General features: G+C 44.3%; 1 protein-coding gene across 1 annotated transcript in view; it reads right to left on the bottom strand.

Annotated features, from left to right (window-relative positions):
• The window catches only part of ADAMTS12 (ADAM metallopeptidase with thrombospondin type 1 motif 12), a 302,673-nt gene that overhangs the window by 108,450 nt on the left and 167,366 nt on the right, over positions 1-26,857 (bottom strand). The window contains exons 6-9 of the mRNA XM_046000900.1: positions 14,043-14,167; positions 8,961-9,110; positions 904-1,047; positions 181-325 (exon numbers count right to left, since the gene is read on the bottom strand). Of these exons, the coding sequence (XP_045856856.1) occupies positions 181-325; positions 904-1,047; positions 8,961-9,110; positions 14,043-14,167 (564 nt within the window). The remainder of the gene's footprint in view (positions 1-180; positions 326-903; positions 1,048-8,960; positions 9,111-14,042; positions 14,168-26,857) is intronic.

Below are 26,857 nucleotides of genomic sequence, written 5' to 3'. Positions count from 1 at the left end.
GGAATGTAAATGACCCTGACTTCACATGTACTGCCTTACAAACATCTTACCATGAATAGGTTTCCATTTCTGTGTCGGGCTCTTTGGACTACCAGCTATTTCCCTGGCCCTTTCTTTAGCATGCTGGATATCTCAAGCCAGCGCCCACCCGCCAGAGGCACCAAGATACCCAACACTTACTTCTACTTCCTGGCAGAAGGTGGCATTGGGGCCATACTGCAGCTGGCATTGATGATGAACATCATAGATCACTCCAGGGGCAATGACCTTGGACTTCAAGCCTTTCTTTTGGGGAATGTCATCAAGACAAAACCCCCAGCCCCGGCTGAAAACAAGTTATCAGAAAGGACAACAGTTGCTTAGGATTTCCTTCCTCTTTAGTCTTTTTTTCAACAGAAACTTCTATCCCTGTGATTTACCCTTTGTCCTTCAAGACAACTTTATTTCCACAAGGCACAGAACCCTCCAGGCCCAAGAAGGGAATGGCCTAACAGGAAATCAAAGCATAGCCCACACTATTACTTCAGCCGTGAGCCAGGAAAATACAAGCGGGAGAGCAAAATAAAATCATCAAAGGGGTTTCAGTGACCACTCGTAACATATGCCAGCTGTTCCTGCCAGTGAGGGGGACTTACACACTCAGATCATGAAGTGCCCCTCCTCCCCCTACCACAAGCAGGGCATGCAGGGGGATGGGACATTCACTGGGCTGTGCCTGGAAGACAGGACGCACTTATAACTCAGGGGCAGAAAGCAGAAGCAAAATGCCCCCTTTCTGATGCCACCCTGATGCAATGATCTGAGAGAGGAACAGAGACTGTTCCAGGCCTCGGGTGAAACTCCAAGGGACTTCCGGTTTAAAGAGCACTAGGTCAGGCTGCCCTGAAACATGCCACCACTTACTCCAGGAAGCGGGTGATGTACTCCTTGCTGCACCTGGACCAGGTCAGTGGGCTGGGATTGTACTGGAGCTGGCGGGACATGAGGTACGGGTGCCTGCCCACAGGCTCGCAGTCATTCTCTTTCCCGTCATGCTGGATGCCGAAGCTGCAAGAAGGCACAAGGTGCAGGAGTATTAAGGAGGTGAATATGAAACAGGGCGACAACCCCGGTCCCTCCACCAAGAGTCATCTTGTACCGAATGCACCTGTTTACAAAGTGGGACTCTACCTGGACAGGGACAGCTGACTTTGAACTAAAAGGCATGGGAGATGCTTTCAGCCTCTGCAACCACATGGGAACCACGTGGCTAATTCAAAAACCCATGTTTGGCTAAGAGCTCCCAGTTCGGCTTTCCAGGAGTCTGGAGTCAGGAGGGCAAATCCTGCCTCAAGTGGTCTTCCTCTTGCTTTAGCAGCTGAAGCACAAAACACCCAAACCTTCCTTCTCCCCTTTTCATTTTCCTGTACAGAAGGGCACGAAAAGGAGAGCCTAGGAGAGACTTTGTCTGAGGCCACAAGCTTTGAGTGACTGATTTTCTTGAGTATTGTCACGGGAGTCCTTCAGGATGGGAGACGTTAGAGAGGCCTCCCAGGTGGGGTCGGAGCAGGTCATCTGGAAGGTGCCAGCTTTCCACTTCATGATCTGGGAGTTCCTCCCCTGGAAAACGCAGAGGTCATCACAGCGTTGGGGTCAGATCTGAATGGAAGAGTCTGAAAACTACTTAGCAAGGGCCTGGCATGGAATCAGGGCTCGGGACTCATGGAAGTCCTTTACTGCTGCCTTGATCCTTGTCTAACTTCTTCTCAAACATTGCACAGCTCGTGAGAGGTAAAACAAAGTCTTTCGCAGCGTGTGCTGCTCCTTCAGTGTCCTTACCCACGTCCTGCTCCTCTGCTCCCAGGCCTCCCCCTGCCACGGCTGAGCAGGTACAGCAACCCTGAACGTCCCGACAGAGCTCCTCGGCCACGCGAAGGGGCGCCAGGGAAGGAAGTGGACTCAGAGTCTGTTTATAAGCTGAGTCCTCAGGATTGCCCCCAAGACACCTGCAGAGGCCTCCCCACGAACTCTCTTCACTGGTGCACTTGCAACCCAGCAAGGTTGGCTCAAATTTCCAAATCTGAACAGAAGGGAAGGGTGACCTCTGACTCCGCTAGTGAAATTCAACCCCCCTGTCAGGCAAGCTCACGTGCGACTTTAATACAATCTCCCGATCCACGTTAGCAACTCTTACAGAGAACGGTCTTGGGGGGATTTAGAGGTTTCTTGTATTTTGCTTAATGTGTTATGATGTTACCGACTTCCTTATGGACTCTGATCACATTCCACATAAATACAAAATTCACAGAGGAATCAGGGAATGACTCTCCAGAACTCTTCTCACTCAGCCACAAATGTGATTCAGTGAAAGCTTTCATTGCAAGCGGGCCTTCCCTACGCTCCCTCAAATCCATTCTTACCCCGCTCATGAAGTAGGCCACAAGCTCACCTGCCCAATAATGAGTAAAACACCAAACTGTAAGCATGGTTTGAAAATATGCACGTATAGTGGTTTTTCTAGCATCGGATAGTCTAATTCCAGAACCACACAGCTGTACCCTATACACGGGTTGGATTCAAACCTACATTCAAAACGTTTCAGTTCCCTTAAAGCTCTTTTTGTTCTACCGAAAGGTTTTATTTCCTTTTTTTAGGATTAATTTATTTGAGTGAAAGCATACACACATGCAGAGGGGAGGCAGAGAGAGAGAGGGAGAGGAAGAATCTCAAGCAGACTCCCCACTGAGCACAGAGCCCAATCTCACCACCCTGAGATCAAGACCTGAGCCAAAATCCAAGAGTCAGAAGCTTAACCAACTGAGCTATCCAGGGGCCCCTGTACTACCTCAAGTTTTTAATTCACTAAAGGATTTCTCCCTCCAGCTTTGTCACCTCTCTGTACCCCCATGTTATGAGAGAAAAGCAGTGCCACTAACAAGTGTTCCTCTGGACTGTGTCTACTATGTCTGGATGTGTGGGGCACCCCTGTCACATGAGCACAGCGGGCCAGTGATAAATCAAGGCCAAGGAAAGCACATGGGGTCATAGGATGTTTCTAGGAAGCTCTTTTCCAGCAGATGGGATGGACGCTGAAGAGCAGCTGGGAGTATGGAGTCCTCCAGAGTCTCTGACAACTTGCTGGGTTGTTGGATTCACCTGCTTCACCCTGTGTTTGGCTTTCAATTCCTGTTAGACGAATTTGCTGAATTACAGATGTGAAATACTAAGTTCATTGGCTGCGTTTCAGGGTATCATTTGATGGGCTGTTCCTTGCCTTTTATTATTCATTTTTTTAATCTGAGTATAAGGGACACAATGTTATACTGGTTTCAGGTGTACAACTTAGTGATTGACAAGTTTATACATTAGGTTCAGTTCATTGTAAGTTTAGCTACTATCTGTCCAGGTACATTGTTATTATAACATCCTTGACTGTATTCCTTATGTTTTAACTTTTATTCCTGTGTCTTGTGATTCATTTTATGGTGCAGAGGACAAAAACCATGATAAGCATGATTATGTGCTTTCCAAGCTGATTGGGGAAATACCAATTTCCTGTATGTAACACGCAAAGGTCTCTAATAAAATCCAGAAGCAGGAGAGAAATACTGGGTGAATACTGGCTTTTAAGTGTTCATTCATATCGTGATTTTTTTTTTTATTACTTAAAAGGATGGTAGGTCTCAGATAACTTTTTAAATTTCCTTCTGGAATGCTACCTTCATTTTTGGTAACATACCTATAGAGCCTAAGGAAGATAGTAAGAGACCTCAGGTATAAGTGACTGATATAATCCGGGGTCCTCATATACAGATTTTCAAAAAGTTTTCTCTCAAAAGGGAAATTATTCACATAAGGCCACAGCACAAGTTAGTTAATTTTACTTTCTATTTTGCATCACACATAATCGGTAATGAAACAAAGCATGTTTCCAAGAAACAATGGGGTATCTATGTCATTAAACTATAATGAGTGTCTTTGGGGATACTGGTTTATCACAGTTTTCATTTTTCTTTTTGAGCTGCCACAGGCCATTTCATTGAACTTTCCAGTTTCTCAGTTTGGTCCACAGGTAATTAGAACTATATAGCTAAAGAAAGAACTAAATACCTCAGAAGTATCATTGACCAGAAGCAAAAGCTTTTTAGGAAGCTCTTACAGTCTTCTCTGGTTTGGTTTTGTGTTTTACTAAAGCATTCTTTTTCCATCATTCAAACTCAAGCTTATGTGTTCTATACTTTACCAGTGACCCTAAACATTTTTTTGCCAGTTAAAAGACAGCGTTTTAATGCAAATCAAAAGCACTGTGAGAGATCACCTCAGTCTGGTCAGAATGGCTAAAATCCAACCAACCAAACAAACAAGAAATAACAAGTGTTGGTGAGAATGTAGGGAAAAAGGAAGCCTCGTGCAACGTTGGTGGAATGTAAATCAGTACAGCCACTGTGGAAAACAGTATGGTGGTTCTTTAAAAACAGAAATACCACATGATCCAGTAATTCCACTACTGGGTATTTACCCAAAGGAAATGAAAACACTAATTCAAAAAGATATATGTCCCCCATGTTTGCTGGAACATTATTTACCATAGCCAAGATATGGAAGCAACCTAAGTGTCCATCTATAGACGAATGGATGAAGAAGACATGGTGTGTGTATACATATGAGGGACTGTTACTCAGGTATAAAAAAGAATGAGATCTTAACATCTGCAACAACATGGATGGACCTAGAGAACATTATGCTAAATGAAATAAGTCAGACACATACTGTGTATTTCACTTATATGTGGGATCTAAAAAAGCAAATGAATAAACAAACAAAAAGCAGAATCAGACGTGTAAAAACAGAGAACAAACTGGTGGTTGCCAGAAGAGAAGGGGTTGGGGGATGGGCAAAATGGGCAAAGGAGAGTGGCAGATACAGGCTTCCAGTTACGGAACGAGTAAGTTGTGGGAATAAACAGTACAACATAGGGAATACAGCCAATGATAGTGTAGTAGGGTTGTGTGGTGACAGATACACTACATTTGTGTAGAGCAGAGCAAAACGTATAGAGAAGCTGAATCACTACATACCTGGATCACTATATACCTGAATCACTATATACACAGTATACCTGGAAAATGTAACATTGTGTGTCAACTATACTCAAATAAAAAAATTTTAATTAAAAAATAAATGACATTGTTTTATTTAGGTCATCTATACATGGCCCAATGTCTTTTTTTGTAATTAAACTTTTCATTTTGAGATAATTGTAAGTTTAGCTGCAGTTTTAAGAAACAGAAATGAAGAGGTCCTCTGTACCCATCCCGCACTTTCTCCCCAATGATAAAACACTGTAAAACCATAATCCAGTAACACAACGAGGTATTGATGTTGATACCGTCAAGACACAGAACACTGGTCACCACAAGGATCTCTACTGTTGCACTTACAGCCACACTCTCTTCCTTCCCACCCCGGTTCTGTCCTAAAGCCCTAGCAGCCACTAAAACCTTCTCTATTGCCATAATTTTGACATGTCAGTCATACATTACACAGTATGTGACTGTGGGGATTGGCTTTCTTTCATGGAGTGTAACTCTTTGAAGATTCATCAGGTCACTACATGTATCACTGGTTCCTTTCTTTTAGGGCATCTTTTCCAGTTTAGTAACCATTCACTCTGTTGGGTCAACACCACCATTGGATGGTTTCCAGTTTTGGGCTATTAAGATTAAGCTTCTATAAACATTCATGTACAGTTTTTTGTGCGACTGTAGGTCTTCATTTCTCCAGGATAAATGCTCAAGAATACTGGATCATATGGTAGTCTACTGTTTAAAACACTGACAACCTGTTCTCCATAGTGCCCAAACCATCTTACTTTCTAACCATGCATGAACGATCCAGTTCCTCTGCGACCTTTGCCAGCATTTGGTGTTACCGCTCTATTTTTAGTCATTCTGATTGGTGTGTAGTGATATCTCATCGTGGTCTTAATTTGCATTTCCCTGATAGCTAATGATGTTGAATATACTTTCTAGTGCTTATTTGCCATATATCCTTTTTGGTGAAATTTGGTAAAATGGTCTTTTGCCCATTTTCTAATTAATATTTGTCTTATTACTAGTGAGTTTTGATAGCTGCTTATGTATTTTAGATGCTAGTCCTACTGATATATGGTGTATTTTTTTCCTAGGACTGCCATAAAAATTACTGTAAGCTCGGGGGCTTAAAATAACAGGAACTTCTTCTCTCACAGTCATGGAGGATAGAAGTCTGAAATCAAGAGGTCAGCAGTACTATGAACACTTCAAAGGCTCCATGGGAGAATCTGTGCTTGCCCCTTCCAGCTCCTGCTCAGTGCAGTCTTGCTTGACTTCTGGGAGCAAGACTCAAACTTCTGCCTCTGTCTGTGCATGGTCATCTCTTTGATCTCTTTCTGTCCAAGTCCCCCTTTCCAGTTACTGGGTTTAGGGCCCAGCCTGAATCTAGGCTGATTACATCTCAAATTATTAATCAATAACATCTGCAAAGACCCTATTTCTAAAACAGGTTATATTTTGAAGTTCCAAGTAGCCCTGGATTAGTGAAGAACACAGTTCAAGCCACTACATAGGGTTCCCAAGTATTTTCTCTTAGGCTTGGGTTGTCTTTTCATTCTCTTAAAAGAGTCAAAAAATTTTTAATTTTGAAGAGTCCAATTTTTAATGTTTCCATTTATGGAATGCATGTTTGACGTCAAGTTTAGAAACTCTTTGCCTAGCCCTGGATACTGAAAATTTTCTCCTCTTTATGTCCTGAAAGTTTTTTAGTTGTACCTTTTACATTTAAGTTTGTGTTCTACTTCAAGATAATTTTTGCAGATGGTGTGATACTTAAGTAGAGGTTCTTTTTATATTTTTTAAAATTTTGCCTATGGATGTCCAATTGCTTCAGGACCCTTTCTTGAACAGGCTACCTTTCCTCCATTGAACTGCTTTTATACCTTTGTCAAGAAATCAGTTATATTTGTTTTGCACTATTTTTGCCTTCTCTGGTTGATTCCATTGATGTCTGTGTCTCTTCCTCCACCAAACCACAAATCTTGGTTACTAAAGTTGTAGAATAATTTTTGATATCTTGTAGACTGATTCCTCCCATTTTGTTTTTCTTTTTCAAACTGTTTTGAAAACTTATTATAGTTTCTTTGCCTTTCCACATACATTTTAGAATAATTATCTGTATTTGAAAAAAATCTTGCTGCAGTTTTGGTAGACATATCATTAAACCTATATATTTATTTCAGGAGAATTCCATCTTTACCAGGTTGAGTTTTCCAATTCATGAACAGAGTAAACATCTACAACTCTCTTTCCAAGAATTCAGGGAAATAGTGCTCCAGTAATGTTACTAAGAGGTTTTCACACTTATTGGAGAATTTCTAAAATCTGAAAGGATCATACTTGCCGTTGGCTTTATGGCCTTGGCTTTGTAGTCTTCCTCATAAAAGTCATAGGTCCATGTCCAGATAATCATGCCAATGACTGTGTCAAAAACTGGAGCAAATCTGATTTTGTAGAACCTGCTTAGCTTATTTCTGAAGGCTTTTATACAGCCAGATTAAGCTGAACATATAAGAAATCCATTCTTTGAACAGAAGTAATGAGCATTCTAGAGCACATTTTATCAAGCAAGTCTTCTCAATTTTTCTTTACCTTGAGTATACCATTCTGGGAAGACCTTGAGCAGTCATTTCTCAGTTTGACCTCGTTATATTCATTAGCATTACTTAGCCAGCAGATGCTACTGACACCAAAGACTTGACTGGAGGCTGCAGGGAATATATCCCTTCACGTATCAGGACGGAGTATGTCTATATGTTTGCACATGAGAATAGCTTTCATTTTGCCAAGTTTTATTATCAGCATGCCAACAACTACAGCCTAGTCTTTTCAACATCTAGCCTTCTGTCTCCAATCATTAATTACCTGTATAAGCAAGTCACTTAACCTCTCTGTCTTTAAATTTCTGATGACTAAGGATGCTAAAAATATCACATTTATCTCCCAGGGCTTTTTGGTAATAACCTAAAAAATGACAATACCTAAGAAATTGCCTTGTTCAACCTACTCACTTCACAGATGAGGGAGCAGGTGAGGAAAGGTGATGGGAATTATCTAAGGTGGTAATATTGGCTGATGGAAAGCCATAGTAAACACTCACTTTTCCCAACTCCCAAGGCGATACTCTAGTTTTGTCCTGCAGGTGAAAGTATTTTGAAAACTTCTCGTATTACATGAGAAAAATGATGAGAAAGCCCAGATCAGAGGCCAGGCCTGGAATATCCAAAATTCTCATTCTCTCCACTCAAAACATTCTGCAATCTGTGTTCTGTGAATTCATCTAATCAAATTCACACATTATTGAGACAAATGTACATCCTGTTCATCGAAGTTTGCTTGATGGTCTTTTCCACTTTATGGCAGTTTTAAATCTCTGTTTTATTCAATGTGTTCCTTTAATGCATATGAGTAAAATGGGGTTAACAACAGTAGCTGTTTCATAAGGTTCTTGAGAGGATTCAATAACATAACACAAACTGTATGACATAAAGTAAAGGTGAAAAATGTTAAGTTTGTGACTTTTTAGTGATATTAATATTATTACTATTTCCCAAGAACTAAACAGGGATTGTTGTTTCTGAATTAAACAAGTGAGTTAAAGCTTTTGTCCTTGTCTGTGCTCCACCCATTCTAATTCAGAGAACTGTAGTAGCCTCTTTGGTTCTGTGATGTAGACAGGCACAAGTGGTCAGGGAATAAAAGACACAGAAATCTTTGAAGCACATGATGATCTCCACTTTACAGGTGAGGAAGCAAAAGTTTGGGAGAGTGAGTCTCAAGACACAGCACAACCCGACTCCTGATGACCCATTTAAGGGGCTTTCCCTTCTCTCTACCGACATGGTGCATGAACATGGCAAGGAGATCTCTGTTTCCTTGGCCCTTTACCTGTGTCCAAGTTCATGGGCAATTGTGAAAGCCAGAGGGAGTCCAGAGTCTTCATTGATGTTACAACTCCTGTGAGGCTGGCACATTCCGGACAGGTGGGACAGACCCAAGGTCTCACAGGGGCGATTGACACCAGCACAGATGTCTTTTCTGAAAGCAGAGAACAGAGATGCATAAGCTCCCAAAGCTTATGCATCTGAAAAACCCTTCTGGAAAAAATCTGGGTATTAACTCACATTCAGTGTGGTCTGGGAAGCATGATTAAAATTGTTTTTAAAAGTCCATACGAACTTCTTTCAAGATATGTCTCCAAAGGCAAAGGAAACAAAAGCGAAAATGAACTTTTGGGACTTCATCAAGATCAAAAGCTTCTGCACAGCAAAGGAAACAGTCAACAAAACAAAAAGTCAACCCACGGAATGGGAGAAGATATTTGCAAATGACAGTACAGACAAAAGGTTGATATCCAGGATCTACAAAGAACTCCTCAAACTCAACACACACAAAACAGATAATCATATCAAAAAATGGGCAGAAGATATGAACAGACACTTCTCCAATGAGGACATACAAATGGCTATCAGACACATGAAAAAAATGCTCATCATCACTAGCCATCAGGGAGATTCAAATTAAAACCTCATTGAGATATCACCTTACACCAGTCAGAATGGCCAAAATTAGCAAGTCAGGAAACAACGTGTGTTGGAGAGGTTGTGGAGAAAGGGGAACCCTCTCACACTGTTGGTGGGAATGCAAGTTAGTGCAGCCACTCTGGAGAACAGTGTGGAGATTCCTCAAGAAATTAAAAATAGAGCTTCCCTATGACCCTGCAATTGCACTGCTGGGTGTTTACCCCAAAGATACAGATGTAGTGAAAAGAAGAGCCATCTGTACCCCAATGTTTATAGCAGCAATGGCCACGGTCGCCAAACTGTGGAAAGAACCAAGATGCCCTTCAACGGATGAATGGATAAGGAAGATGTGGTCCATATACACGATGGAGTATTATGCCTCCATCAGAAAGGATGAATACCCAACTTTTGTAGCAACATGGACGGGACTGGAAGAGATTATGCTGAGCGAAATAAGTCAAGCAGAGAGAGTCAAGTATCATATGGTTTCACTTATTTGTGGAGCATAACAAAGAACATGGAGGACACGGGGAGATGGAGAGGAGAAGGGAGTTGTGGGAAATTGGAAGGGGAGATGAACCATGAGAGATTATGCACTCTGAAAAACAACCTGAGGGTTTTGAAGGGGTGGGGGGTGGGAGGTTGGGGAACCAGATGGAGGGTAATAGAGAGGGCACATATTGCATGGAGCACTGGGTGTGGTGCAAAAACAATGAGTACTGTTACGCTGAAAACAAATAAATAAATTGAAAATAAACACACACACACACACACACACAAAGTCCATACGAATATAGCGGGGCAATTCTGCATTCACAAGATTACTCTGATTTCACTTCTTAATTACTAAATCTCATTAACACCTAAAAAATGTAGGAAAATATGACGAATGTTTTATTTTGAGTTGCTTCTGCCCTTAATCCCAAGAGGCAAAATTACATTGTTTGGACCAAAAGTGAAGGATTTGATGGAAATTTTAAGATTATTTGAGCTTGTCTATAATGGAAGGACAATCAACAGTGGCTAAAGATTTTCAAATATGAAACCCCTTGTGGTCTTTCTGAAATCTGTGCTCAAAATTCCCCTGAAAACTTCTGCTTATTCACAAAAAAAGGCAATTGGTCTCATCAATCCATCTGGAGCTCAAATCAGTTGTCTCTGCTGCCCCACTATCCTAACAACATGGCATATGGGAAGAAATGCCCAAACAAAAATTCCCCTGATCGCAAAAAAATACTGGTTATAGTCTTTAAATGTAAAAATGTGCTCCCATATGTTTGTGCGCATTATTTCAGTCACTGACAAGAGTTAACTAGTCTTTTGGTTTTCTTCAATTCAAGAAGAGCTCTTTGCCGAGAATAATTAGCACAAATGCTAACAAGGCTCTGAACTTCAGTTAGTTACAGATCTTCAACTCACTGGGCTAGTGTGGGTACCATTTCTGGCAACAAATGGTCTGGGGTTTTTTTTGTTTCCAATGGGTCATGGAAAAGATGGAGACTCTGAAAACTCCTGTGAGTCCTCAGTTCCCCAGGAGACAACAGCTGGGACAATGGGATAGGACAGAGACAGCTCCCATCTCAGGGCATGCCAGCAGATCTGATCTCCACTCTTGTAGCAATAGTTGTTGGGTGGTTTTGTGTTGGAGAGCTAGATTGAATCACAGAGCCCAATCATTCTAACTAATTGCTGGGTCTGTGGGAGGATCAAGAAAGCATGTTCCGCCCGTACAGCAAGATGTATAGTCACTATTTCACTCTTTTCAAAAAGTCTAGGCCTGCGTGGAGTTGCTGGGAAAAGATGATTGGAGTCTCTTGAGAACTCCCTGGCTTTCTCATTGTGGTAAAACAGGAGTTAGGTCCATTAAATAATTGTTCACTGCATGCCTACTAAGTATCTAGCACTAAAGAGGAAACGAGGGGGTAATAAAAGAAATGTAGGAATAGGAGTCTTCTAGGCCAGGAGCTTATGTTCCCCAAAGCACATAAGCTCCACCTCCCCACATACTGGAAGTAGTATAAGAGAAAAGATGGCTTGGCATGCATCTTTTGGTATACTAGTCCCACTTCATGAGGTATGTTCAAGCCAAAGTATGTTCAAGCAAATGTACCTTCTCCTCAATGCAACTCTATAGAGAACCCCGTTGAAGTGGATCTCAGCCCGATTCTCTGGAGGCAAGTCTCGCACCTCCCTCCCTGGTGCTGCCTGTTTCTTCAGAACAGAGGTTCCCAGAAGGGGGTACTTTGGCTCCCCACCCACTCCTAGAGGACATTACACAGTGTTTGGAGACAGTTTTGGTTGCCACACTCAGAAGCGGGTGCTACTGGCATCTCATGGACAGGGGCCAGAGAGGATGTCAAATACACTTCCATGTGCGGGATAGCCCTTCACAACAAAGAATCAGCCAACCCAAAATGTCAGTGATGCCAAGAGTGAGGAATCCTGTTTTTGAATCTGAAACACTCTCCACTGTTTAGGAGCTGGTGAAGTTCAACATACATTGAAACCAGGCCTTTGTTCCAAAGAAGAAACATGATCATAGTAAGAGAAAAATGGTCATAATAAAGAGAGCAGATCCTTCATATCCTTATGGGTAATAGTTTAACTATTAGGGTACAACTGCCTGGATTCATGTCCCAGCTGTACCTGTTAAACAGCAATGAGATTTGGGGAAAGTGACATAACCAAACCTCAGTTTCCCCCTCTGTAAATGGGAATGGCTAATAGGAGTCAATGACCAGGGATGCTGTGGAGATTAAATGGAATGCTGATTATTCTAAGAGATCTAGAACAGTGCTACATCAAACACTCCACAAATGCCAATCAACCTCAACTCACCTGTTTATGCAAAAAGGAGAAAAGAAATCATTTCTGCTTTGAGGGCAAGAAAAGAGGTGGAGCTGAGCCAGCTTCCAATGGTGGTCCAAGATCCAGGATTCTTCTCTACAGAGAGGTCCAGCTTGGACTGAAGTCTTTCCATGGCTTCTCATCCAGGTCCTCAGTGTTTTCTGCCTGCTTGCTGGCTCCCCGGGGCCCCTGTGCTTCCTTCCCGACTCACATTAACTTACCTCCCAGGGGACTGACTGATGTCACAGGTCCCAATATGAACCTAATGTAATAGGTTTATGTCACAGACTTCCTCTGGAAATTGTTTGCATTCAACCAATGCTTTGATACTTTCATTCAAAAAGCGCTTCTGATGGTTGGAGTGAAGGCTGCTTATCAACCTCTGCAGGTGTCCCATGCACTGGGAGAGATGACAGGCCCAAGTGTTCAGGGGCAGCCTGTCCGCCCCAGGGAGAACATATACAAGGGTCTTCCCGTGCATGAGGTTCTTGGTGGCTGAAAGGCCAGGCCAAGCACCCTCCTTCATGACACATGCCTGGATTTCTTGGTGTCTCTCAATCTGCATAGGGGGGCCCCCTATGAGAACTTACCTCCCCCATGAATGGAAGACCTCCGTAGGTCTAGATTAAAATAGTGTCTACTACACAGCAGGTATTCAACAAATATTTATTGAATCAATGAGCACACATAGCATCCAATAGCCTAGGTTGATCAGAAAAGCTTATTTTTTTTTAAAGATTTTATTTTTATTTATTTATTTGACAGCGCGCGCGCGCACGCGAGAGAGAGAGAGAGAGAGATCACAAGTAGGCAGAGAGGCAGGCAGAGAGAGAGAGAGAGGGAAGCAGGCTCCCTGCCGAGCAGAGAGCCCGATGCGGGACTCGATCCCAGGACCCTGAGATCATGACCTGAGCTGAAGGCAGCGGCTCAACCCACTGAGCCACCCAGGCGCCCGATCAGAAAAGCTTATTAACCTTTCACAGCTAGGAATGCTAGAAGGCTGATGGTTCTTCTTCGCACAGAGTGTCTATGTATAATCAGAACAAAATACTATCTTCATGGGGGCAAAAGGAGATGAGTGAAGGCAAACAGTTCTGCCTATTCTAGGCGAGGGGGACCTGCTGCTTATATTCTGTTTTCAGCATCAGTCAGGGGTGGGTTACCAGGAGGACTGGTTTCTGTAGAGATAGCTGCATATTTCTAAACTAGAGGGAAAGTTTTTAAAAATAAAACAAAGGATCGGAAACCCCATGCTGAAGACTTCCAGGAGTCTTTAATGAAGATCTGCAAACAATCTTCCTGATTGCTTACGGAGCTGCATGAAAAAGCCAATTTTAAAGATGAAATCATCTTTGGGATAGGAAAAAGGCCTGCATTTTGCCAGCAGATGTAGTTTATTAACAAGGAGAGTTTCCTGCACATGTTTACCAACTGCCCCTCACTGGTATGGGTCTTAGGAGTCATATGGATCATAGGACTGCCTTTAAAAATGACAGAGCAGCCAAGAGTAGGAGGCACACATAAGTTTGAAAATCAGGTAACTCCCCCCCCCAGACCCCCTGCTTTGCAGACCCCAGCCTCCGTGTAGTCCCCGGGGTACCTGGTGAGGAGGACAGCCACATCATGATGGGCAGGGTTGAGATCACTCTTCGGATTGATGCTCTTCTGCCACTTACAGAAGCTGGACAGTGTCTTCTCCGCATGGTGGACGATTTTCAATCCTTGCTGGAGAAAGAAGAGGAAGAAATGGGCACAGCTGAGTTTCCTATGCTCAGGGGTCATCACACAAGTCCTCAGAAGCAGCCAAGTGGGCCAAGCTCTGGGTGGGCACCTCAGACATCTTTTTGGCAGTTTGGCAGAGGCCAACTTCCTCCCTGCTCTCAACACCATCACCCTTATGACTTCTATTCAAAGAACCTGAAGGACAGAAGTACGGGACAGAAGTTACACTGGAACAAGTAGCCCTTGAAGAAAACTTAAAAATACATTGGCCAAGACCAAGAGCTGTGTGACGTTCCATCTCTGGCAGCTCTCTGCTTCCTAAGCCAGTACAATTCCAAAAAGGCATTTTTATATCTAATATGAAAAAAAAAATCAACAATAACTTTCTTCCTTGCATGAGAACTACAAGGTTGGGTTGCACTCAATATTTGCTTGCCCATGGTTTCCATTTTGGTCTCACGTCCATGGGTGAAGGGCAGAGGGTAACATAATCTCTCCAGGCTTCTGACCAGTTAGGATCACTGGCTGTCTGACAATGACCAGGATGCAGGAGGGGATGCCCTCAGCCTGAAACTCCCAGGGTTCCCAAGTTACCCACTTGGCCAAAGTTATTACTGGGGATGGGAGGAGAGGACTTGTTCCAAATTAACTGGATGAACACTTGTCAAAAGGAGGGGGAAGGATAATCAGCTCTAGGGGGACTCCAGCTCCATTTGAATTTCTAAAGGAGACATTCCTTTCGCTTGCCCCATTTCTCTGGGGTCTCTGTATGGAGCTGTCCTTCATACAAGATGGATTCTACCTGGAGAATGATGACCTCCATTGGCCTACTCTGAGTCTATCACTCTGGCTTCGGCCCAAGGAGTTCAGGACAATCTCTACATGAAACCATGAACCCGCTTCGGTACCGTTCTGTATTCTGCTAAGGCCCACACCCCAAACAAGACCTGAGAGGCTGCAGTTGCCTGTTAAAGGTACCTGAAGTTCCCAGGTATGCTAACAAACCACCACAAAAACACAGAAAGGTGGCTCGCCTTCACTCATGAAAACTCATGAGCTGCCAAGCATTCTGAATTTTTTTTTTAAATTTATTTATTTGACAGAGAGAGACCACAAGCAGGCGGAGAGGGAGGCGGGAGGGGGGGGAAGCTGGCTCCCCACTGAGCAGAGAGCCCGATGTGGGGCTCGATCCCAGGACCCTGGGATCATGACCTGAGCCAAAGGCAGAGGCTTAACCCACTGAGCCACCCAGGTGCCCCAGCATTCTGAATTTAAAAGAAGAAACAGACTTCACTATTTACTGATCCTCACTATTTCATCGTCCAGCAGAACGCTAGATGGTGAAGGAGGAGGCAGGGTTGTGGGGGACTAGCTGGACACAGGGGTCAGCCTCCCACTCATCTTGTCAAGCCCTAGTTAGAGCAGCAGCCCTGCCAGAGCCCATGGCCCCCACCCGCCATCAGGAACCAGCAAGGGCCGTAAAGCCAGAATGGAAGGAAAGAGAAGTAAATAAAAAGGCATGGAGGAAGGAAGGGGAAGGCAAGCAATATTTCCCCATCATTTACTATGTGTCAGATACTTTCACATATCTTCTTTCATTTATCTAATTGCATCTTCTGGGCATTTTTTCTCAAGAGAGCATTGTTAGCTTCATTTTATAATAAGAAGGAATTAAACCTCAAGAGAAGTAAGAAGCTAGCTGAAGGTGAATCGGGCCAGACACGGAATCAAAGACTCCAAGAACAAGGGCTTCCGGGTGAAGCGCGCCTCCCGCGGGTAGCCAGCCTCATGAGGGTAGCCAGCCTCGTGAGGAGCCCGCCTCAGGTACAGGCCCTTCACACCCGAGGCCCGAGCATTAAACAAAGCGTCAACTGTGATTCAGTTGCTTTGAGGCCTGTTTTCAATCCTGTATTTCTTCTTTTGTTTGGTTGTGGGCTTTTGTTGTTTTCAGTGTGTGAGCGAGGAGGTCTCTGAGAGAATACTCGTGAATTAAAAAATAATACCATCTAAAATTATTCCAAAGAAAAAGAAATCCTTAGGCATAAGTCTAGCAGAACCGGCATAGCTCTGGATCAGGAAAATGACCAAATACTGTTGAAAGACAGGAGCCTCAATCCCAGCTCCACACCTTACACAAATACTGACTCAGAACGGATCAGACTTAAGTGTAAGATGTAAAACTTGGAAGTTTTAGCAAAAAAAAAAGAAAGAAAAAATCACAGGAGAAAACCTTGGGGACCCGGGACTAGGCAAAGGGTTCACAGACTTCACAGTAAGGACACAAACCATACAAGGGAAACTGAAAGACTGGACCGCATTCAAAAGTAAAAACTGTTCCCCTGAGAAAAACCTTCAAAGACAATGAAAAGATGACTCCAGAGTGGAGGGAAATCTTTGTAAGACAAAGGACTCAGACCCAGAATACATAAAGATCTCCCAAAACTCAACAATTGAAACTATGAAAAAACAAGCAAACACGAGGTTTCATCTCACTGAGGAGGACGGACAGAGGACAAATAAGCACGTGAAGACAGTTTCAACATCCTTTGCCATCAGAGAACTCCAAGTTAAGACCTCCAGGGCCCATCACTACAGACCTATCAGAACAAAGGCAATGAAAGACAATGGCAGCACCTGAAGAGTGGGGAGGACAGGTGTGCTAAAGCTGGTCACCAGGAACACTACTGGTGAGGACAGAAAAGGGTACAGCCTCTGTAGACAGCAGCTTGACAGTTTCTTTAAAATATGGAACAGGGGAGCACCTGGGTGGCTCAGTCAGTTAGGCATCTGCCTTTGGCTCGGATCATGATCTTGGGGTCCTGGGATGGATCCCCACCATCGGGCTGCCTGTTCAGTGGGGAGTCTGCTTCTCCCTCTCCCTCTGCCAACTCTTTTGCTCGTACTCTCTCCCTCTTTCTTAAATAAATAAATAAAATCTTTTTAAAAACAAAATAAGGGGCGCCTGGGTGGCTCAGTGGGTTAAAGCCTCTGCCTTCGGCTCAGGTCATGATCCCAGGGTCCTGGGATCGAGCCCCGAATCGGTTTCTCTGCTCAGCAGGGAGCCTGCTTCCTCCTCTCTCTCTGCCTGCCTCTCTGCCTACTTGAAATCTCTGTCTGTCATTGAAAAACAAAAACAAAACTGGCGGCATCACGTTACCCGATTTCAAGCTTTACTACAAAGCTGTGATCACCAAGACAGCGTGGTACTGGCATAAAAACAGACACATAGACCAGTGGAACAGAGTGGAGAGCCCAGATATGGACCCTCAACTCTATGGTCAAATAATCTTCGACAAAACAGGAAAAAATATTCAATGGAAAAAAGACAGTCTCTTCAATAAATGGTGCTGGGAAAACTGGACAGCGATATGTAGAAGAATGAAACTCGACCATTCTCTTACACCGTACACAAAGATAAACTCGAAATGGATAAAAGACCTCAACGTGAGACAGGAATCTATCAGAATCCTAGAGGAGAACGTAGGCAGTAACCTCTTCGATATCAGCCACAGCAACTTTTTTCAAGATATGTCTCCAAAGGCCAAGGAAACAAAAGCAAAAATGAACTTTTGGGACTTCCTCAAGATCAAAAGCTTCTGCACAGCAAAGGAAACAGTCAACAAAACAAAGAGGCAACCCACGGAATGGGAGAAGATATTTGCAAATGACAGTACAGACAAAAGGTTGATATCCAGGATCTATAAAGAACTTCTCAAACTCAACACACACAAAACAGATAATCATATCAAAAAATGGGCAGAAGATATGAACAGACACTTCTCCAACGAAGACATACAAATGGCTATCAGACACATGAAAAAATGTTCATCATCACTAGCCATCAGGGAGATTCAAATTAAAACCACATTGAGATACCACCTGACACCAGTTAGAATGGCCAAAATTAGCAAGACAGGAAACAACGTGTGTTGGAGAGGATGTGGAGAAAGAGGAACCCTCTTACACTGTTGGTGGGAATGCAAGTTAGTGCAGCCACTTTGGAGAACAGTGTGGAGATTCCTGAAGAAATTAAGAATAGAGCTTCCCTATGACCCTGCAATTGCACTGCTGGGTATTTACCCCAAAGATACAGATGTAGTGAAAAGAAGGGCCATTTGTACCCCAATGTTTATTGCAGCAATGGCTACGGTCGCCGAACTGTGGAAAGAACCAAGATGCCCTTCAACGGATGAATGGATAAGGAAGATGTGGTCCATATACACAATGGAGTATTATGCCTCCATCAGAAAGGACGAATACCCAACTTTTGTAGCAACATGGACGGGACTGGAAGAAATTATGCTGAGCGAAATAAGTCAAGCAGAGAGAGTCAAGTATCATATGGTCTCACTTATTTGTGGAGCATAACAAATAACATGGAGGACATGGGGAGATGGAGAGGAGAGGGAGTTGAGGGAAACTGGAAGGGGAGATGAACCATGAGAGACTATGGACTCTGAAAAACAACTAGAGGGTTATGAAGGGGCGGCGGGGGAGTGGGAGGGTTGGGAGGTTGAGGGACCAGGTGGTGGGTAATGAGGAGGGCACGTACTGCATGGAGCACTGGGTGTGATGCCAAAACAATGAACACTGTTATGCTGTAAATAAACAAATAAAAAAAAAAATCTAAAAAAAAAATAAATAAATAAATAAATAAATAAATAAATATTTACAAAAAAAAAACAAAAAACAAAATAAAATGCTTGAAGACATACAATTTGGATGTACCTTGAGGGAATTAGGCTGAATGGAACAATCCAATCTCAAGAGTTTATACATACTCTATGATTCCATTTGTATAACATTCTTGAAATGACACAATTATAGACACAGAGAACAGACTAGGGCTTTCCAGGGGTTAGGCTGGTAGGCAGAAGGGAGGTACAAAAGGGTAGCATGAGGGGACTTGATGATGAAAGCATTCTACATTGTGGCAATAGTCACATAAATCTGCATGTGTTAAAACTGCATAGAATGAAATGTACACACACACACACACACACACACACACACACACACAATCAGCACTGGTAAAACTAATGAAATCTGAATAAGGTAAGGGTTTGTACAAATATTAACTTATCGGTTACAATATTATACTCCAGTTAAACCAGATGTTAGCACCGGGAGAAGATGCGGGAGGGACATAAGGGAATTCCCTGAACTATTTCTTCTAATTGCATGTAAATCTATAATTATTTCAAAACAGAAATATTTTTTAAACATCTTAAAAATAACTGATCTGAATTAAGGCTTAACGGTTGCAATAGAAAATCTTACAAAGCACTTTTCAGTATGATTCTATGTGGGTTACTTACTACTTAATTTTACATGACATCCCATAGTTTTGAATCAAAGGGAAACTTCCAATGAGTGACAGTGGGTAGGAAGAGCCCACACACTCACACACCCATACACCCCACACACTCACACACCCGTACACCCCACACACTCACACACCCGTACACCCCACACACTCACACGCCCTTACACCCCACACACTCACGCGCCCGTACACCCCACACACTCACGCGCCCGTACACCCCACACACTCACGCGCCCGTACACCCCACACACTCACGCGCCCGTACACCCCACACACTCACATACCCGTACACCCCACACACTCACACACCCACATGAAAGTGTCAGTTAAGTTCCCTAAGTAGCCATAAATACACAGAAGCAGAAGAATCCCATCTTAGAACGTTCTCCTTTGACACACAAAGGAGAAACCCTGGTGGGGCACACAGCTCAAGATGGGATACCATCAGATCAGAAAAGCTCAATTTTTGCTCCAATTTTGGCAGGACTCACCATTTTGTAAGACTTAGATACCAATCCGTGAATGTTCGTTTAAAGAAAAGGGAATGTTTACGAACTTCCACTCTCCCCAGTACCTGAGCCAAATTCAGTGTCCGCAAGGACACCTCTCCTTCATCCTGAGGAAAGCAGAGTCCTTTTCCAGATGTTGCAGCAGGAACACTGCCTCCAATTTTCCCGTCATTACTAAGAGCCCATTTCCCTGAAGGGCCTTAGGTTTTATGCATCCAATATTCTCACTTTGACAGTGAGGAAATCCAGGCCAGAGAGGGGCACCACCTTAGCCAAGCCGCACAGCAGGGGTTGGCAGAGTTGGGCTTTCATTCCAGGTTTGCAGCTATGAGTCCAGGACGAGTGGCTTCCAAACTGTTGAAAACTTCTCTAATTATTGCTTGAATAACTGGAATGATTTATCAGTTAGCCAATGGATGACTCTGGCTTTTTTCTATTCCCCGAGGTCACACTCCCACCCCGGGGAGGAGACAGACGCAGAAAGAAACCCTCCGCTTCTGAGACCCCCAGCTCCGCATCCTCCTCCTGCTCTCTGACCGCTTCTCAGGCCCCTCTGTGGGCTCTTCTTCTGCCTTCCTTGCACTCACGGCTTAGTTCACTCTCAATCACAGTCAGATTGCGGGAGATCATCTGTATGCCCCTGACTCTCCAATCTAGATCTCACCCCAAACCTCTCTTAGAGGGCAAACTCATGCACTCAAATCTCTTGATGGGCACCTTCTAGATGGCACCAGAGGACCCCCCAAACTCAGCATCCCCAGAGTCCTCCCCCCACAATATTCACCTGCTCTTCTTCCTGCTTCCTCTCAGCTGAAGCACCACAAGCTTAGCAGCCTCATTCTAGAAACCCCAAAGTCCTCCTGTTGGTCTTCTCTCCCTCTGCATCCAGCGTCCCCATCTGTCCCCGTGTGCTGCTAAGTCCACCTCGCCTCCTTTTTTACACCCAGCTGCCCGAGCTGACACTCTCATCATTTCATGCCTGAGTTTTTGCTTGCATCATCTCATAACTCTTCTCCTTTCTTCCTTGTTCTTAAATCCACCCTTCAGGCTGGTGCCAGGCCGATCTGGTCAAAATCAAAGTCTGCCCACATTATGACCCAGGACTCAAGACCCCTCGGAGTGTGACCTCCAGGAGGCCCTCCCTTCATCTGCAGCCTCACAGCGTCTGTTCCGGCAACATTTAAACAGCTGATATCCCCCACCACGCCATGCCATATACCATGCTCTTTCTACCTTTCTTCTTCTTCTTTTTTAAATATATATATATTTTTTTATTTTAGAGAGAGAGTGGGGAGAAGAGAAGAAGGGGAGGAAGAGAGGAAGGGAGAGAATCTCGAGCATACTCTGCTGCACACGGAGCCTGATGCAGGGCTCCATCTAATGACCCTGAGATCCTAAGCTGAGCCGAACCCAAGAGTCAAACCCTTAATCGACGAGCCACCGGCTACTCCTTTCCCTTGCTTTCTTCAAGCCGTTCCTCTACCTAGAATGCCTTTCTCCCCTCTCTTACCCCTTCAACCTACTCAACATCGGTCCTTTGAGACTCAATCTGAGCATTTCCAGGAAGCCTTCCCTGACCTCATTCTGGATTAGGTTTGTACCCGTTTATCTCGTGCTCCGCTGGCAGCACTTGCTGCCTGGGGTTAGAATGATCAGACTATGTGCCTGTTTTCCTCCTCAGCTCTTTCGGCACAAGGACTGAGGCTTATTTCCCTACTCGCCTCAGCCCTGCACAAGCCTGACACACAGCAGGTGTACACCCCACCCCGGGGCCGCACACCACCCCGGCCAGGAATGGAGAAAAAGTGAAGAGGACGCCCACCATGCTGGACAAAAGTGCAGCACCCGTGGGGACAAGGCTTTGTGGTGAGTCAGTGAAGAGGCAAGATCTCCTGCAGCTTAGGGAGGCGGAAGGTAAGGGGTCAGAAGTGTAAGAACAGAGCAACAAACATCTGTCATAATAATCCCGGTGCCTGTGGTAGGAACTGCTGGGAGGCAGGTCCACGTGGCTCTCCCGCGTTTCTCAGCAAAGACACCGACAGCTTTTGTCTCTTTCCAAGGATGTTGTGTAGAAACAGACTTAGAGTACTGAGTCAGTGTTCCCCTCCAGGGGAGAGGACAGATTTCTTTGCTGTCCAGGGGGGAAAAAAGGATAATGGTTCCCTCTGGGGCACAAGCTGACAGATGTGCCCCCAGGTGCCTCTGATGGGCTGATGTTTCCTTGGGTTGGGACTCCTCAGCTGTGATCAAGCCCACTGTGTACCCAGCATCCACCTGGGCTGCCCCTGTCTCCACAGCAAGAGGACAGGAGGGGCAGTTGCAGACACGAAGCTCGAGCTTGTATTGTGTTGTGTTGTGTTGTGCTATGCTGTGCTGCGCTGTGCTGCGTAGTGTTGTGAGGAGGAAAGTCCTCTATCCCTACCTGGAAGGCTCACGTCATCTCCCAGCATCATATCCACAGAAGCATGACCGGATGGCTGGTGAGCCTCGCTCTAATCTAAGACCCTTTATAACTCTTGACAGCAATAAAGACAAGAAGGGAGAACAGAAACCCATCAGTCAGGAGAACTAGGCTGAGGTTGAACTGTCTCCACACACAGGCCGGGTCTGCAAGGTTGTCGAGATAAGCGAGCAGGGGGACCACTGGCAGAGGGAGGGAAGGAAAGGAGAAGGAGCGGAAACGTGGATGGCAGCCATGGGGAGGATTCTTCCCCCATTCCATCACGCCTACAAGAGCAATTCTGGAACAACCTGGGGGTTAGTCACTGAAGAGAGGAATGAAATGTTAGGGTCTGAAGGCTCCCCTCAAAATCTTGCTGGCTTCCTCCCTAATGCTTTTGTCATTTTTTTGCTTTTTTTTTTTTTTACAAAGCAAGTGCACAATGAACTAAGTCGCTGATCGTTTGTGGCTGGGTACCTCGCCCCTATGTAGAACTTCCACCCACAATATGTGGCATTTAACACATTTTCAGTGACAAGGTCATCAGGATACCTTAATACTTTTCTACTAAATGTCATGATTCTGCTGGCAGGCTTTAAGTGAGTACAATTTCCCTCTGCCCCTTTGGCCTCTTAATCTCCAAGTCTCATAAAAGCTAAGTCCAGGAAACACTTACCCTTTTAGTTTCTTGAATGCCCTTGAACACAGAAGCCTCAAGAGGCACTAATGAGCTCTGCCTCAATACCACATGCCCTGAGCATGCCCCTGTTACAAAAGAAGTGTAGGGGGGATCATGCTGGCTCACCGAATGTGGGGAGACTTGGACTACACGTGTTTCGTGAAGCTCCCACATAGTTATTTGAGCTTATCAAGACAAACCCCCAACCACACTGATTTTGCCCCTGAAAAATAGCTTTCCCTTTTTGTTCTTTCACGGTTGGGTTTTTTTTTTTTTCTCGTCTCATTTTCTTAAGTGAGTCCAATTCACTCCCACTTCCCCTTCCCTATTCATTTGGGTACATGACATCGAAGGACGAAGGGACAGCAAGAATACCTCAAGGAAATCAGCAACATCTCACAGAAACGGCCCCAAATGCGAGAGAAGAAATGATTTTGCAAAATGTGGCTTTTACTATAAATTGTTCTCTCTGGGTAAGCTCCTTTTATAATGAAAAAAAAAAATCTTGTATCAATTTCCTTCGGAATTGTCAGTAGCAGGTTGGGATTCAATACATAAGCTGATTATTCTCTGTCAGCCAGTCTTAGGTTCCTCAGAAATAAAAGAGATGGTGCAGAGAAGGGAAAATAGTACAATGCTTTACATGAAAACTAAGGAATGGCTCCTCTATCAGTGGAAAGGATTCTTTTTTTTTCTTTAAAGATTTTATTTACTCACTTGAGAGAGAGCGTGTGAGCGCACAAGCAGTGGGAAGATGCAGAGGGAGAGGCAGAAGCAGGCTTCCTGCTAAGCAGAGAGCCCGATGCAGAGCTCAATCACAGGACGCTGGGATCATGACCTGAGCCAAAATGCTTAACCGACTGAGCCACCCGGGTCAGGTGCCCTATCAGAGGGAAAGATTCTTGATTTTAAAAAGTGATAAGTGAGTTGAGGCAAATGGGAAGGGGGAGACAAACCATGAGAGACTGTGGACTCTGAGAAACAAACTGAGGGTTTTGGAGGGGAGAGGACAGGGGGGTTGGGTGAGCCTGGTGGTGGGTATTAAGAAGGGCATGTATTTTTGTTATATTATTTATGTAGTGCATAAACAATGACTCTTGGAGCACTAAAAAAATAAAATAAAATGAAAAAAAATAAGGATGAAGAAAAAAAAATAAAGATGCAGAAACTGGGAAAAAAAAAAAGTGATGAGTATACAAATTCTCTGCCAGTATTTTCACACTGATCCTGAAAGAGCCACAATTACATAGGTCATTAGAGATCTAAAAATCCTGAAGGAGGTGGCAGGGGAAATCACCACCCTGAGTTCCTAAAACTAACAGATTTTTTAACTCCAGAGTCTTACAAAAGGGAACCCAACATTAAATCACTGTGAGACCAAGAGTGAAATTCATTCTCTGTGAAAACAGTCACCATCTTCCTGCCTATCAGCCCACCAGCTGCTAATCAAGCCAGGCTGCTGCCCTCAGGCCCTGTCCCAGATGGCATATCTGGCCTCGTCCCAACTCACTCCCATCCCTGTTTTCTCTCTAGCCTGTTCTTTTTTTTTTCCCCTTTTAATATTTTATTTATTTATTTGACAGATAGAGACCACAAGTAGGCAGAGGCAGGCAGAGAGAGAGAGAGGAGGAAGCAGGCTCTCTGCTGCGCAGAGAGCCCGATGTGGGGCTCCATCCCAGGACCCTGGGATCATGACCCGAGCTGAAGGCAGAGTCTTTAACCCACTGAGCCACCCAGGCGCCCCTCTCTAGCCTGTTCTTAAAAGAAGTCTCCAACTTCGGATCCTAATCTTGTCCTTCCAATTTTCTGTGTTCCTCCAGCAATTCTGCACCATTCTGTGACATAAGCGTACCAGCAACAAGTTTACGGGGTTGTGGTGGGACCTCAGAGGTGATGATGGGAGTAATGTTTACCCACTGGTTTCTGGGAGCCAGATACTACGCTCACTAATGCGGGAATTCACATGTCTGTTTCTCACAGCAACCCTAGGAAGTAGATATGATCCTCCCCATTTTACAAAATGAAGAAATGGAGGTTATATAAAATACCAAAGCTCCTACAGCTCGAAAGGGGAGGGACTAATGATAAATCGGAAACTCTCCCTGATGTCAACTGCTCACAGGAACTGGAAGAAGGGGAGTAATCCTATCCTTAACCTCTGGCCCAAAAGGGGAACAGGGATGCTATTGAATGAATTGATCTAAAGCGCAAAGGGCTTGAGGCCAAGTCTGTGTCCAAGTATTTGAGGGAGAATGAAAAGTTCAAAGGATAGGATTAGGGTCCTAACAGGAAAACGAGCACTTGATTCGGGGATGGAGGGAGGCAGGACAGGAATGAGAGTACACTGCCTCCTACCTAAAGCTACTCTTTGATTTCAAAGCCAACGATATCTCAGTATGCCTGACAGGTCTTTCCAGCACATGGTTTTGGGTACCTCAGTTTCCCCTGGTCTGAAATATGACCACCTAGTCTTTGAGGAAGTCTCTAGGATGCTCCAAATTGAGTATTATGTCGGATTATCCTGGCTTATTCTCAAAGCACGATGACAATCCAGAGTGGTTTTTCCATAGCTGTGACTGACAAACAAAAACTGTACTTTATTAACTAGAAATTCTCTTGAAGACCCACCATAGGAAATGAAGTCCAAAATGATGTCGGCTGTCAGATGTGATTAGAATAAGAACGACAGGAGTTGTAGGAAGGCATTATGGAGGAGGCCTGCCTCAGCATTGCCCACCTCATATCACTTTCCACGGAGCCCTAGAACCATCTCTCTAGTGCCTTTCTCTCCATATTATCCCTCAGTTTGGAACCACCCAGAGGCTCCCCTAGAATGAGAGCCACATCCCTTTATATGGGCTCTATCCCTTTACAAGGCTCGTCACGACTGTGGCCACGGCTGACCCTCATCTTCGCCCTCTGACTGCTGATTTCACATATTCACTTTCCCTTATGTGTTATGTACCCATAGGATTAGGTGGTGAGCACCACCAAACCCAGCCTCGGCCTTCAGCCCTACATACTAATGAAGGGAGGCTATCAAACCAACAGATGTGAAATTACAAGTGTGATATGTGCTATGGAGGAGAATTTCACAATCATATAATTGTGAAATTATATGATAGAATCTTGCTGGGCAGGAAGGTCAAGGAAGGCTTCCCCAGTGAACTGACCCTGGAGCTGCTATCTGAAGGATTAAGGTGTCAACTCAGCGAAGACATTCCAGGCAACAAGACCATGGCAGGAGACACTATGAGGAGAAGACGACTGTTCTATCCCAAAGGCAAGAGGGGCAAGGTAAGGATGAGAGAGGGAATTAGAAAAGCACTAATTCTTTTAGTGCTTTTCTAAAAGCACTTTAATCCAGGGGTGGGGTTGGAGAATGGGTGCCAGGAAGGGGGAGTATGACTGGATTACCATTTGGTTGTGATGAGAAAATGAGATTGAAAGGAATCCAAGTAGACCAAAGGAAACACAACTGTAGCCCAAGAAAGAGAGGACTCCATCTTGAATCTAAGTGATAGAAATGCAGATGGTCAGACAAAATTGGCAATACCTATTGATGGACTGGATACGAGGGGTGGGAGAGGGAGGTGTCATGGATGTTTCTGGATCTCTGGCTTCCACAACTGGATCAGTGATTATACCAGCAGAAAGACCCAATGTGCAACAAGACCAGGTGTGCATGGAGCGGGGCAGACTGGGACCCACAATCTTCTCTCCTGTCTCCTGCATAGTC

Source organism: Meles meles, chromosome 3 (genome assembly GCF_922984935.1).
Source record: "Meles meles chromosome 3, mMelMel3.1 paternal haplotype, whole genome shotgun sequence".
NCBI lineage: Eukaryota > Metazoa > Chordata > Mammalia > Carnivora > Mustelidae > Meles > Meles meles.
The sequence above is the reverse complement of the archived record's forward strand: the minus strand, read 5'-3'. Positions and strand labels throughout refer to the sequence as shown.